General features: G+C 51.2%; 2 protein-coding genes across 3 annotated transcripts in view; both read right to left on the minus strand.

Moving 5' to 3' along the window:
* Positions 1–1,532: 1,532 nt before the first annotated feature.
* DBNDD2 (dysbindin domain containing 2) lies at positions 1,533–4,334 on the minus strand. Its single transcript, XM_045444458.1, has 3 exons — positions 4,196–4,334; positions 3,863–4,000; positions 1,533–2,206 (listed from the first exon to the last, which is right to left on the minus strand). The coding sequence occupies exons 1-3, from the start codon at positions 4,332–4,334 to the stop codon at positions 2,001–2,003; spliced, it is 483 nt and encodes a 160-aa protein (XP_045300414.1). The 3' UTR covers positions 1,533–2,000.
* SYS1 (SYS1 golgi trafficking protein) overlaps positions 4,269–13,097 on the minus strand; it is a 35,411-nt gene continuing 26,582 nt past the window's right edge. Inside the window, exons 4-5 of one of the 2 annotated variants that reach the window (XR_006703143.1) lie at positions 8,821–9,011; positions 8,041–8,342 (exon numbers count right to left, since the gene is read on the minus strand). Coding sequence is in view for 1 of the 2 variants with exons in the window: in XM_045444460.1 (XP_045300416.1) it covers positions 4,336–4,342 (7 nt within the window). In the remaining variant the exon portion in view is untranslated. Of the gene's footprint in view, positions 4,343–8,040; positions 8,343–8,820; positions 9,012–13,097 lie in introns of those variants that run through there. The other variant, XM_045444460.1, reaches the window with a different exon arrangement.

The following is a 13,097-nucleotide window of genomic DNA, read 5'->3' on the forward strand; positions in this document are numbered from 1 at the left end:
CATTTGGGCCCCCACTAGACTAGACCCCCATAAAAGCAGCACTGCGCCCCCCCCTTTTTTTTATTCTTGTCACTCTACATTCCCAAGCCATGCTCAGTGTCTTATACGTGTTAAACATTAACATTTAATAAATATTTACTGAAGGAATGTCATTTATTTGTTTATACCCTGCCTCAACCCAGTCAAGCTGATCATTATTACCATTATCTCCTGCATGGAGTATTGTGTTAGATGTCTGTCCTGAGCCTCTCTCCTCCTCCGGTATATTCTTTCCACTGCGGCCAGAATTACCTTTTTAACAAGCAAGTTCAACCACCCGTAATTCTTCATTACTCCCCATAAAGTTCAAATTCGTTAACGTGACCTCTAACATGTAAACTGCCAGTTACCATTCCAAAGACTGTCTTCTTCTTCCTTAGTAACATACCCCTGATTTTAACAAGAGAGTAGTGTACCCCTACTAAAGGATTATCCTGCCCTCTCCAGTAGCCCTGGTGCTTCTGAGAGGTTTGAACCGTAGTACAGAAATCAGATGCATTGGTAACTCAGTGACTCGAAAAGGTTACTGTCTTTCCAAAGACCAGAATTTTCTTTCTTGTAGGTAATGTTGTTTCCCTATGTCTATAAAATATCTGTAAGTGAAACATTTCTCGTGTTAGCAAGCTCTGGTCGGTGAGCTGAAAGTGAACATCGCTGGACAGAACTCCCAAGAATGCTTCCTGAAGTGGAAACAGACCGCAGGCTGTGCTGTGCCCATCCCCAGTTTTCTCTCCGTCTTTCTGCCAGCTTCAGGGACGTGATGGCTGGCACCGCAGCAGCCATCAGACATAAGCTATCAATGAGAATCCCAGCCGTGTGGCTGGGACGGCTGAGAAAAAGAGCCAAAACGGACTCAGGCGCCCAAGAACTCTGGAGCAGTCATACAGCCCTGTGCTTTGGGCTTCTTTTCTATAAGGAAAGAAAACTGTAACTTAAGTCTCTGATCTTTTACTAGCAGCCAAACTGAAACTTGATACAGGCTTCAAAGTATTTCATGACTAACCTTTGTCAGTCTTACCTCTCCCTTCCTCTCATCCTCAAATTCCACAGTTCAGCCAAGCTGAATGTTTCAGTTCCTCGGAGCTGTTTCTCCCCATTTAAAGTCTTCTCAAGCTGCTCTTTCTGCCTGGATTACAGCCCCCATTTGGCAAACTCCCACTCAGCCTCTGGATCTCAGCTTAAAACTCAGCTCTTCAATGACCATACAAGCTATTTTCTGACACCAGAGTCGCTCGCTCATCACGCTGCTTATTACACTGTGAATTGTGGTATTTACCTGATTTTCTCCTCCAGAGACAGTAAACTCCATGCAGGCAGGGATACAGCCTGTCTTGTTCAAAACTGCATTCCAAATGTCTGGCATAGGTATTCAAGAAATACTTCCTGAAGATATAGAGTACATGAGAGATGGGGACATGGTGTTGGCTAGAGAACTGAAAAAATACAGCGGGTTTGATATCTCTGCAGTGTGATAAATGAAGGGGGATGGTTGGTATATTATTATCTGTTTATTACTTATTCCGTGCCCTGTTCCCAAACAGGGGGTGGGGAGCAGGGGTACCACCGCATGGGGAGTGCTAGGAGTTCACGTCCACTTAGAGACACTGGTATAGGAGACTCTATCAGAAGACTGCAGGATAGTCTGGGGGAGGCAGGGGCGCTAGGAAAAGCAGCGGCATCTTGTCCTACCTCATCTTCCATCTCCGCGCCTGCAAGCCCTGCCTCAGGAGTAAAGCCAAAAACTGGCGGGGGGGGGGGGGGGGGGGCGGGTCGCAGCAGGAAAGGTTAGCAGTAAAGCAGGAGGGTTGATTCCCAGAGAGGCTCACCATCCCACCATCCTTGCCTCCCCCCGGTGCCTGCTGCAAGTAAAGAGTCTGGTCTTCTCCGCAGGGCTCTGGCTGGGCCTCTCGTCTCCTGTGTGGAAGAGCCAGCCCGCTCAGTCTATACATGGACGCCCACTGCTAGCTGCAAGCTCCAGGCTCTGCCCCCCCATCGGCCCCATCCTCTTCCTCATCAGACTGTGCCAAGGGTGTGTCCGCTCCACCGTCACTGGGATTTGGGCTGTGCAGGTTGGTGGAGTCGTCAGAAGACGAGGAGGAGGTGCGGGATGCGGTCCTGTCTGGCGTGGCCGTTGGCAGGCCCAGCTCCTCTGGACGGTCGTCCATCCCTGCCCAAAAAGAAGGGTTGGTCAGCGCCACAAAAAGGGCTTCAGGGGGCTCTGAGAGATGCTCTGGCCAGCAGGGGCTGAAGCCCAGGGAGCCGCAGAGGCCTCACCAGTCAACTGAGCCAGTCCGGCAGACAGCCAGGTGTCCTCTCAGGTCCCCTCATTTCACTACCGCATGTGTGGGCCCTGCAGTCTGCTCCATGGACGCAAGCGTGCAAACTCCACCTACCCCACCTACTTGATATTGGGTAGCTTTGGGCAAGTCATTTTCCCCCTCAAGGACTCGGAATCTTCTCTGTAAAAATGGGATATGCACCTATGTTCCAGAAGGGTTTTGAGGATGAAATCGAAGAATGATTATAAAATGCCTGGCACGTAGCAGGCCATCAGTAAACAGCAGCAGTTTTAGAGAAAAGAAGAAGCCTGGGTGGTTTCATCCATTAAGTGTCTGAATCTTGATCTCAGCTCAGGTCTTGATCTCAGAGTCATGAGTTCAAGCCCCGTGTTGGGCCCTGCATTAGGCATGAAGCCTACTTTAAAAAAAGAGAGTATCTATCTTATAAGCGAAACATACGGGCTTTGGAATGAGAAAGCCATGGTTTGAGCTCAGCTCTTCCACTTTCTGGCTGTGTGACAACTTCTAATTTCTTCCTTTATAAAATTAGGATACTACCACCTGCCCTAATAGGATATTATAAGAATTGAGCTAATTTGGCACAGTATTAGCAACTAAAAAAAAAAAAAAAAAAAAGTGCTCAATAAATGTTCATATGAAGATGACTAAAACAGCTTAAGTTGTGTAATATAAAAATTATATTTTGGGGCGCCTGGGTGGCACAGTCGGTTAAGCGTCCGACTTCAGCCAGGTCACGATCTCGCGGTCCGTGAGTTCGAGCCCCGCGTCGGGCTCTGGGCTGATGGCTCGGAGCCTGGAGCCTGTTTCCGATTCTGTGTATCCCTCTCTCTCTGCCCCTCCCCCGTTCATGCTCTGTCTCTCTCTGTCCCAAAAATAAATAAACGTTGAAAAAAAAAAATTGAAAAAAAAATTATATTTTATATTATTTTAATTACATGAACTAATTACATTAATTTCACAAATGTAAAATTAACAAAGACTAAGGGGGGGGGTTGGGGCATTCCCATAAGTTTTATTTATTTTTTAGATAGATTTATTTATTTATTTATTTATTATTTATTTATTTATTTTTAGATCATGTGCGGCACCCAACACATTTAAATGTTTATTTATTTTGAGAGGGAGAGAGAGAGCGTGCAAGAGCATGTATGCGAGGGCCGGGGAAGGGGCAGAGAGGAGAGAGAGTCCCAAGCAGCCTCCTCGCGGACAGTGAGGAGCCCAATGGAGCACTTGATCCCACAAACTATGAGATCATGACCTGAGCCGAAATCAAGAGTCAGATGCCTAACTGACTGAGCCACCCAGGCGTCCCCACCTCAGAATTTTAGATTGAGGATCTGTCATCCAGTTCCCCTCAGAGTCAACGTCCCTAAAATCAGAACAGACAGCTGTTTTATTGGTAGAAACACCCACTGCCAGGCCCTACGTGCATATTTCCCTGGTCCTGCTTGCAGCCTCATTTCAGAGCCTGACGCCTGTTTCTGGCTAACTGGTGCCCAGGTCCCCAAAGCCAAGGGGCATACCAGACGTCTGGGGGGTTGGTGGAGGGTCTTCGCAAGGCAAGAACACATCTGCTCCATCTTGGTCCCCAAGGTCAATAAGTTCTACCTGCTCCAGGGCATCCACATTCACTTCCATGGATGAGATACTACCTATGGGGGCTGCAGATCAAGAAGGGGGCAGGTCAGGAGGATGCGGGCCAGAGCACATAGGATGGTCAGAGATATGTGTCAGGTCTAGAGACAGAAGTCTCGAGGGCCAACAAAATGGGGGGATGAGGCTCCCATACTTCAGGACGTACAAGACGTGCCTCCCCTACCCCACCCCAGTCCCTCTCCCCAGGACTCAGAGCTTACGTCTCTGCGACTCGAGATGCAGGTGGGACAGGGGGAAGACAAACTCTGTCTCTGGCTGTAAAATGTCCTCAAAGAATTTCTGCCGCTCCCGAAGGCGGAGCTGCTGGCGCTCCAGGGCTGCCCGGGGATTTGGGTCCATGTCAGCTCCTGGAAGGTGAAAAAGCAAGTACAGCTATGAAGGTTTGGGGGGGGGGGGGAGGCTGGGCCTGGGGAGTGTGGGGAGCTCCGCTGCAGCTGGCATCCCAGCCGTGGGGCCTCCAGGTGCAGCTGGACACCTCCGGTCTTGGCTACCTCCTTCCCTTCCTCGAAACAAAGTCCGTTACCACAAAGTCCATTACCACAAGTCTCCTAAAGCGACAGCGCTGACCCTGGCTCCACAAAGGGGATGCCGGTTCCAGGCACGGCTAGAGAAGCTCCTCTGTATTCAGGGAATGGGGCCGATGGCCAAGACTCAGTATCATGCCCTCGTGAGAGGACTGGTCCAGCCCAAATGGGGGAGGCACTTTCAATGGACCCAGCCTCCCCTCAGAAGGCCAGGGAAGGGGGTGGGCTGGGGATCTCAGTGTGGAAGGTCATCTTCCTCTAATGCTGCAACTCTGGTTCATGCCCTGCCTTCAAAACCCAGACAAAGGCTAAAAGCACCTCCTCCCCACCATACTCCCCATCACCACCATCCCCTCCAAACCCTGCTCTGAAGTCACAGATCTGACTTCCAGACTTGGCTCTGCCCCTAAGGAAATCATCTTTCCAGCCTCGGTCTCCCCATCTGAAAATGGCCTAACAGTCCTACATGCCTCAAATGGGAGAGGCTGCGGGTGCAGGTGCGCTGTAAAATGTAATGCCCGGATACTGTACTATCCAGAGGCCACCCATCTCTTCTCCGCTTTCCCCAGCTCGTTATTTGGGCGCCTCTCCTCTGACATCTCAGTCTTACATCCCTACTAGTCAGAGTAGCAATAGGAAGGGCGGGGCCTGGGTCCAATTCAGGGTCCCCGAACCCCCCAGTGCTGAAAGCTTTCCAGAATACCAGAACTCTGGGCTAGCCCAGGCTCTACACGTTCACTCCCATTTGCTCGTCCCTCTGAGCCCATCACCGGAGGCAAGAGCTTGAGGACCAGCTCATCATCCTCTGCAGCCTGCCTCCTCGACTCATCTGGAATCAGTGTCCGAGACCCCGGCCAGCTCCACAGGCGCTGCTGCGGGCCGCGAGGGGCCCAAACCCAAGCGGGCCAGCCAGGGCCAAAGGCAGTGTGCGGGACCGGGTGGCCGCCGGCTGGCAGCGAGGGGGGGAGGGGGGGGAGGGAGGCGCTGACGCCGATTCCTGGGAAAAGCTTTCCGAGCTGCCGCCCAGGTCACAGCGCTAAAAATACCCGGGGCCCCTGGGGCCGTCTGCTCCAGCGGCCGGGTGGAGGGGGGGGGGGGGGGCAGGGGAAGGAGAGAACGAGGGTGGGGGCGCCCACGGGCTGGGGGCGCGGGGGCTCCCCCTTCCCCCTCCCCCAGCCCCATCCTTCTCCCGAGACCCAAGGAGCTGCCCCCAGGGGGCATCGGAGCCGGGGCCAGGGAGAGAAAAGGAGTTGTTTACGAGACGAAAGGTGCTGGGAGAAGGGAGTCCAGGTCTGGGGAGCCCGGGGTGCCCGTGAAAGGCAGAGCGCCCTCCTGGTCTCCGCTCCACCCGCCCTTGAGTCCGCAGGAGCTAGAGAATTCCCTAAAAAGGGCCGGGGCGCGCCCGCCGGTGGGCGGGCGGTGAGGGGTGGGAGTGGAGAGGAGGCCGAGGGCCCCGGGGCGTCCAGTTCGTGCCGCCGGCCCCCGGCCCCCGGCCAGCCCGTCGCCCCTGCGCCCCTGCCGCAGAGCCCCTACCTGCAGCGCCCCGCGCCCCCGCTGCCTCGGTGGCTGGGCTCCGGCGAGACGGCTGCGGGGGCGTGGGAGCGAGACGCGCCGGCCGGGGTGGGGCTGCACTGCCGGGGCTCCCGCGGGACGGCCGGGCCCTGGGAGCCGGGAACGAGGAAGCGGCGGGCGGCGGAAGTGGGGGAGGGGTGGCGACGGGCACCCGCGCTCGCCTCCCTCCCGGCCGCCGCGGGGAGCCCCCTCGGGCGCGGCCGCTCGCACTTCCAGGCCGGGCGAAAAGTTCCCCGCGCGCATCCTTGCCCCGCGGCCGGCCACGCTCGTCTGCACTCCGCCTGCAGCCCGCCCGCAACCCGCCGCCCGGGCGCTGGGCTCCGCACGCTCCGATCCACTTGCTGCGCCGCGCCCCGGCGGCGCAGCCCCGCCGCGGGGACACGCGCGGGTTCCCGGCCCACGCGCACTTGCTGCTGGCGACTCGTGGGCAGCCCCGCCGGAACGCACCCGCACCCCGGGCGAGAAGGCGCACGCGGGGAAAGGGGCCCGGCGGAGCCGGGAGGGCACTGACCCGGTGCCGCGACTCAGGGCAGGTGCGCCGCGGCGGAGGGCCTCCTGAACCTGGGACTCACCCGGCAGCCCCCGGTTCTGGATCCGGGACCGGACCGAGCCGCCGCCCAGCCTTCCAGCGCACTGGGCGGGGTGGGCGCCGGGACGGGGCGGGTCAGGGCTGCAGGGGTGGGCCGCAGCGCCGCGCCCCGAGACGCCGGCGAGAAGCCAAGCCCTCCAGGGCGCGAACAGGGGCGCTGTGCATCCGGGCTGGCGGGGGTGGAGGGGCGACGCGCAAACTGAGGGAGGAGAGGAGAAGGGCTTGCCCCCCTCGCCGCGCCTCCTGCTCAGACCAGCGCCAGAAGTGTCCAATCTGCTTAACTCCTGGACGGAGACTCTTGCCCATTCTCTTCCTCCTCCCTCCCTCCCCCCATCCCCTTGTGCTCGTGCTCGCAGCTCCAGAAGCCTCGGGGACGGGACGGGACCGGGTCGGGGGTGTCTGTCGGGGATGCTTCTGCCGTGGGGTCATTCGTTCATTCACTCAACAAACATCCGCGAGCAAGCCAGGAACTAGGAGTCATCCTTGGCACCTCTCTGTCCTGCGCTAAATACACCTCCATTTCCTGTCGATTCTCCTTCCTGAATAACTTTCCAATCCACCAACCCTCTCCATTTCCACCACCATCTCTCCCTTGGCTCTTCCAGTAGCCTTCTGTCTGGGTACCCGGTACTCGCTCGGCCCGGCTACACTCCATCCCCGCCCCCCCCCCCCGCCCCAGCCGTCAGCCATCATTTCAAACCGCCAACTCTGGTGTTCCGCCCCCTGCTTAAATCCCTCCATTGTTAGAATAAAATCTAGGTGCTGATATCTGAGCCGAATCTTGAAGCAATGAGTTCAACGAGCGGAGAAGAGGGGCGGGGGTGGGGTGGGGAGGGGCATGTGCAAAGAGAGGGATGGAGTCGTGATACATTCGGGTTTCCCTGTCGGGGACCAGCGCTCTGTACACGTACCTGAAGCGCTGTTGCTTCTCTTGTTAGTGGGATCCCAAAACCCTGGGAGAAACACAGCCGGCGGCTTTCCCACTATTTTACAAGCAAGGAAACTGGTTTATGGGAGGCAAGTGGTTAAGGGCACAGGCGTGGTCGTCAGACCCTCCTGGGTTGCAAACCTAGCTCTCCATCTAGCTGGTTGTATAAACACTTAATTTCTCTGTTCTTTGATTTCCTTGCTTATTAGGTAGGAATAATTAATCCCTACTACTTATGAGGTAATTCGCATAAAATGCTTAGTACCGGACGTGGGCACTTTGGAGATGCTTAATAAACATTAGGTGTTTTGATGGTAATGGGTTCTGAGAAAGGGAGGAAACTGCTTTCTTCCACGAATTTCTGTAATTATAGGAAGTACACCCTGATAGTTAACACTTCTTCAGAACTTATTATATATCTGTTGCTGTTAAAAGTGTTTTGCCTATATTTATTAACTCTTTTAATCCTCTTAACAATCTTGTGAGGTAAGTACTATTATTTCCATTTTCCAGATGAAAACTGAGGTACAGAGAGGTCAAGGGACTTGTCCAAGGCCATACAGCAAATAATGGATTTTGAATCCAGATCAGCTGCTCCAGAGACTGTGTTATAACCACTGGCCCCAGCCTGTTCCCCTTCAGTCCTGTTGCAGTTTTCATCTTCCAAGAAAGGTCTCAGTCAGTTCGATTCTTATTCCTCGTTCATGGGTGGAGTAGACACTCGGTCCCATTTCCTAGCACAGAGGAATGAGGCCAGCTTGGAGTGTGGTGGGTGAGAGCTCGACTCCCAAAGCCGCTTCCCCCCTTTCCAGGCTTATTCCTGGGAACAGGACTCCATGAATTGTTTTGAGCTGTCCCCAAATGGTGACAGATCTGGAACCTCTGTCTCTTCTCTTTGCCAGATAGTTGCCTCATAAAGGGGTAGAGAGGGGAAAGCGTCCAAGCTAGAGAGAATTCAGGGGGCTAAGCCGGAAGGGTGCCAGCCCAGAGAAGGAGCCAGGCAGCGGACCCAGGAGCAGATGGCCAAAGGGGGTAAAAGGAGCCGTGGGAAAGTAGATGGCCAAGACTTCAGGCTCCACGCAGGATGCAGAGAGCTGGGGACAGCATCATGACCACACTAATCACAATTTTTAAAAATTGTTAGGTAGTCTATAAAATTACAGCTTTTGTCAAACCCATCAGAGAGCTGAGTTTGCAGAGCAACCAATTAACCTGAATTCCAAAGAAGGACAGGAGCCTCCGAGAAGAAATGGGACACAGGCGCTGGCACGCTCGTGAAGCAGGAGGAAGACGGGGCCTCCATTCAGACAGGTAAGAGTTCATTTCCTTCCTAGATGCAGGTTGCTCGCCGGTATCATATTCTTTCTGCCTCCAGAAAGATCTACATAAACAAGTAAAGATCTCTGGAAATAGACAGAATGAAGGTAAATACAAGAGACATTTTTCTGTGTTTAATCACCTTAAAAGACAATTGACTAAAAGCAAAAGAGTGGCAATACACTCCTCTTTTGCTTTCGAAGTCATGGGGATGTAAAGTCCGGAGTAGGGAATATAGCCAATAACTGTGTGGTGAGAGGTGATAAGTACACTTACCATGGTGAGCATTTTGTAATGTATATAATTGCCGAATGACTATGTTATACACCTGAAATTAATATAAAATTATGTCACTACATTAAAAAAAATCTATTTTAGAGAGAGAGAGCACAAGTGGGGGAGAGGGTCAGGGAGAGAGAGAGAGAGAGAGAGAGAGAGAAAGGGAGAGAGAAAGAGAGAGAGAGAGGAAATCTTAAGCGGGCTCCATGCTGACTGTGGGGCTCGATCCCACAACCCTGGGATCATGACCTGAGCCGAAATGAAGAGTCTGACACTCAACCAACTGAGCTACCCAGGTGCCCCTATATGTCACAACACTTCAATTTTTAAAACAGCAGCAGTACGTTGTGGGTATATAGCATATATAAAAGTTAAATTATGACAATAACAATAGTTAAAATGATGGGATGAGTAATTGGAAGTATACTATTTAAGGACCCTCTGCTGTATAAGTGGTATGACATTATTTGAAGATTGCCTTTGGTTAATTGAAGACATACACCATAAATGCAAGGGGAACCACTAAAAGAATTTTTTTAAGAGGTATAAATAACAAGCCAATATGAAGATAAAGTGAAATAATAAAAATATTGGGAGCCAGGGCATCTGGGTGGCTCACTCGGTTAAGCGTCCGACTTTGGCTCAGGTCATGATCTCGTGTTTCTTGAGTTTGGGCCCACATCGAGCTCTGTGCTGACAGCTCAGAACCTGGAGTCTGCTTTGCATTCTGTGTCTCCCTCTCTCTGTGCTCCTCCCCTGCTCTCTCTCTCTCTCTCAAAAAGAAATACAATATTAAAAAAATTTTTTTTTTAATATTGGGAGGCATTCTCCCTGGCCCTTTTGGTGTTCAACGTGTCTTGTTGACTATGTCAAGATTGCAAGGATTTGACTTCTCTTCTGCACCCTTGCTTAGGATTGGTAATTGTTAACAGAGCTTGAGAGACCAGATCATGTCTTTCTCAGACCAAGGCAGGTTTGCTTACTGCTTACTATAGAAGTTCTGGGCCTGGTTCCCCAGCCACAGGGTAAAGCCACTATGTGTGTGCTATGCATCTGGGACCACCATATCAGTTATTGGACCTGGGGCCAAGTGAACCACAGACAGACAGCTATGCTCCTGTTCATGTTGTTTGGTGTTCTGTGAGTAATGTTTCAATCAAATGGAATAAGTCTTATTGTCTATTTTTGGTACCCAATAGGTTGATGTTTTTCCCTGAAGAAATGTAATTAATCCAAAGTAAGGAAAAAAAAAAAAAAAAGGAAAGAAAGAAAAAAATGAGAAAAAAAAATGGATGGAAATATAAAACAAATATGTAAGATTTTAATCCAATTGCCAATGAAAGAACCAATTAAAGGACAGACTAGTACGTTTGGAAATAAAGCAAAAGGCAATAATGTGCTGTCTATTGAAACCGAATTTAACTATAAAGAAACATGTACGTTAAAAGTAAATGGATGGAAGGACGCCTGGATGGCTCACTCGGTTAAGCACCCGACTTTGGCTCAGATCACGATCTTGTGGTTCATGAGTTTGGGCCCCACGTCGGGCTCTGTGCTGACAGCTCAGAGCCTGAAGCCTGCTTCGGATTCTGTGTCTCCCTCTCTTTCTGCCCCTCCCACTCACACTCTATCCCTCTCTCTGAAAAATAAATAAATTAATTAATTAAAAAAAAAAAAAAAGTAAATGGATGGAATGAGATGTACCACACAAACAGTAATCAAATCAAACTGGAGTGGCAGTATTCATAGCAGACAAATATAAACCTTCAAAAAGACTATTAGCAGTGATTGAAGAGGGATAGTGATAACAATAAAAAGTTCAATTCACCAAAAAGACTTCACTATTATAATGCGAATACATCTAATAACAGAGTTTCAAAAACAGATGAAGTAAAAACCAATAGACCTAAAATAGAAAGAGAAAAATCTATATTTCAGTTCGAGAATTCAATACTGCTCTCTCAGTAATCAATAAAACAAGTAGGAGAAAAAAGGAAGGAGGTAGAAAACCTGAACACTATCAACTGACTTGTTCCGACTGCCACGTTGCTAACACTTTAACCCGACAACAGCAGGATAAGGATTCTTGCAAATGCACATAAAGCATTCACCAAGCTGCATCATAGCCTGGGCCACCAAACGAACCTCAACAAATTTAAAAGAATTTAAATCAGACAAAATGTTTTATGACTATACAAGAATTAAAATGTAACCAATAAAGGCATCTGGGAGACACCCCCAATCCTTGGGAATAAAACAGGACACTTCAAAAAAACTGAGAGTCAAAGGTGAACTCCAAAAGGAAATGAGAAAAATATCTTGAATTGAATAAAAACTGAAACGCAGCTGCCTGCCACCAAAATAGCCCCGGGTGCTCCCTGCCTTTCCTTTATTCTTACCTTTGTGTAGTCCTCTGCTACACTGTATCGAGGCGACTCTCCATACAGTCACAAACGGTGGTGGGTCCCGTCCAAAACTAGGATTGAAAAAACAAAAGACCACAGCTCCCATCTCGGGTGTGTGTCCTCTGTTGCTTGGCTCGCTCGCTCTGGGGGAAGCACCCTACTGTGTCATCAACAGCCGGGCAGACAGGCCTACGTGGCATGGCACTGAAGATTCCAGCCAACGGCTAGGAAGAATAGAGACCGGCCGGCAACCGCATGCGGGCGCAGGGAAACGGAACCACCGGGCCTGGTGGAGCCTCGAGAGAGTGGACTGCGGTCCTGGCCGGGGGCTTGACGGCCACCTCGAGAGATGCTGAGACATCACCACCTCAGCTAGAGCACTCCTGGATTCCTGATGCCCCAAATCCCTGACATAGTAAATCCCTCTTGTATTAAACTGCTACACTCAAGACTAGTTTGCCATGCAGCAGGAGACAGGGCCTAGACTTTGGTACTGCGGGAGAGTGCTGCTGTGTCAGCTCCGAAATGTGGCAGTGGCGTTAGCACTCACCACAAATTGATGAGACTGTAGGGAAAGCGCCTTGGAAACGCTGTTAATAGAAGCCTCGGGCCTTTGAGAAAAAGGCAGGGCCGACAGCAAAGTGGGTGAATGCTACTGGGAACTGGGGAACTGGGGGAGAGGAAGCTGGTTATGTCCTAGCACAGAGGTTAGCAGCCCCGTTGCCCGCAGTACAGTGGGCAGCAGAAAGTACGCCTGATGAGCTGGGTGGTCTAGCTGAGGACATTTCCCAGGAAGGCGTCAAAGGCGCCACCTGGTCTCTTCTCGCTGCTGACAGTAAAATGCCAGCAGAGAGGGCGGAACTAAGGCAGCAGCTCCCGAGTGACAGGGAGGTTGCCTCCTGCGGGGCATTTGGCAATGTCTGGAGACATTTTTGGTCCTCGAAACTAGAGACGTTGCTCTTGGCATCCAGTTAGTAGAGGCCAGGGATGCTGGTAAATAGCGTCTAATTGCAAGACAGACCCCTCTCCCTACCTCCCCCCGCACAAAGATTCATTCTGCCCAGAATATCAGTAGTGCTGAGGCTGAGAAACCCTGAGCCAAAGGGAAGCAGTGGTAAATATAAAAGAGCCAGAACTTCATGGTAGGAAATTCTCAGCCTCTCCAAACGGCAAATGATAGTAACAGTAAGAAGTGCTTTCCTAGCAAAGCTCAAATAATCCAGGGCATTGAAAACCTTAAAAACAAAAACAAAAACAAACAAACAAAAAAACCCCACCATGGTCCAAAAATGAAACAGGTTGTGACTGTTAAGATCTTGAGTTTACATCTCAGGAAGATGAAAGGCAACGCCTCAGAGTACTATTCAGTCAGATAAAAGACCTCTAAGATTATAGGTGGGCTTTACAGATCCTCTAAATCAAACAATAGAGATTCTAGAAAGCTGAAGGGTGTTGTCCCTTAGCCATTTCAGCAGAAGCCTAATGCAG

This window comes from Leopardus geoffroyi, chromosome A3, assembly GCF_018350155.1.
Source record: "Leopardus geoffroyi isolate Oge1 chromosome A3, O.geoffroyi_Oge1_pat1.0, whole genome shotgun sequence".
In the NCBI taxonomy this organism is placed as follows: Eukaryota; Metazoa; Chordata; class Mammalia; order Carnivora; family Felidae; genus Leopardus; species Leopardus geoffroyi.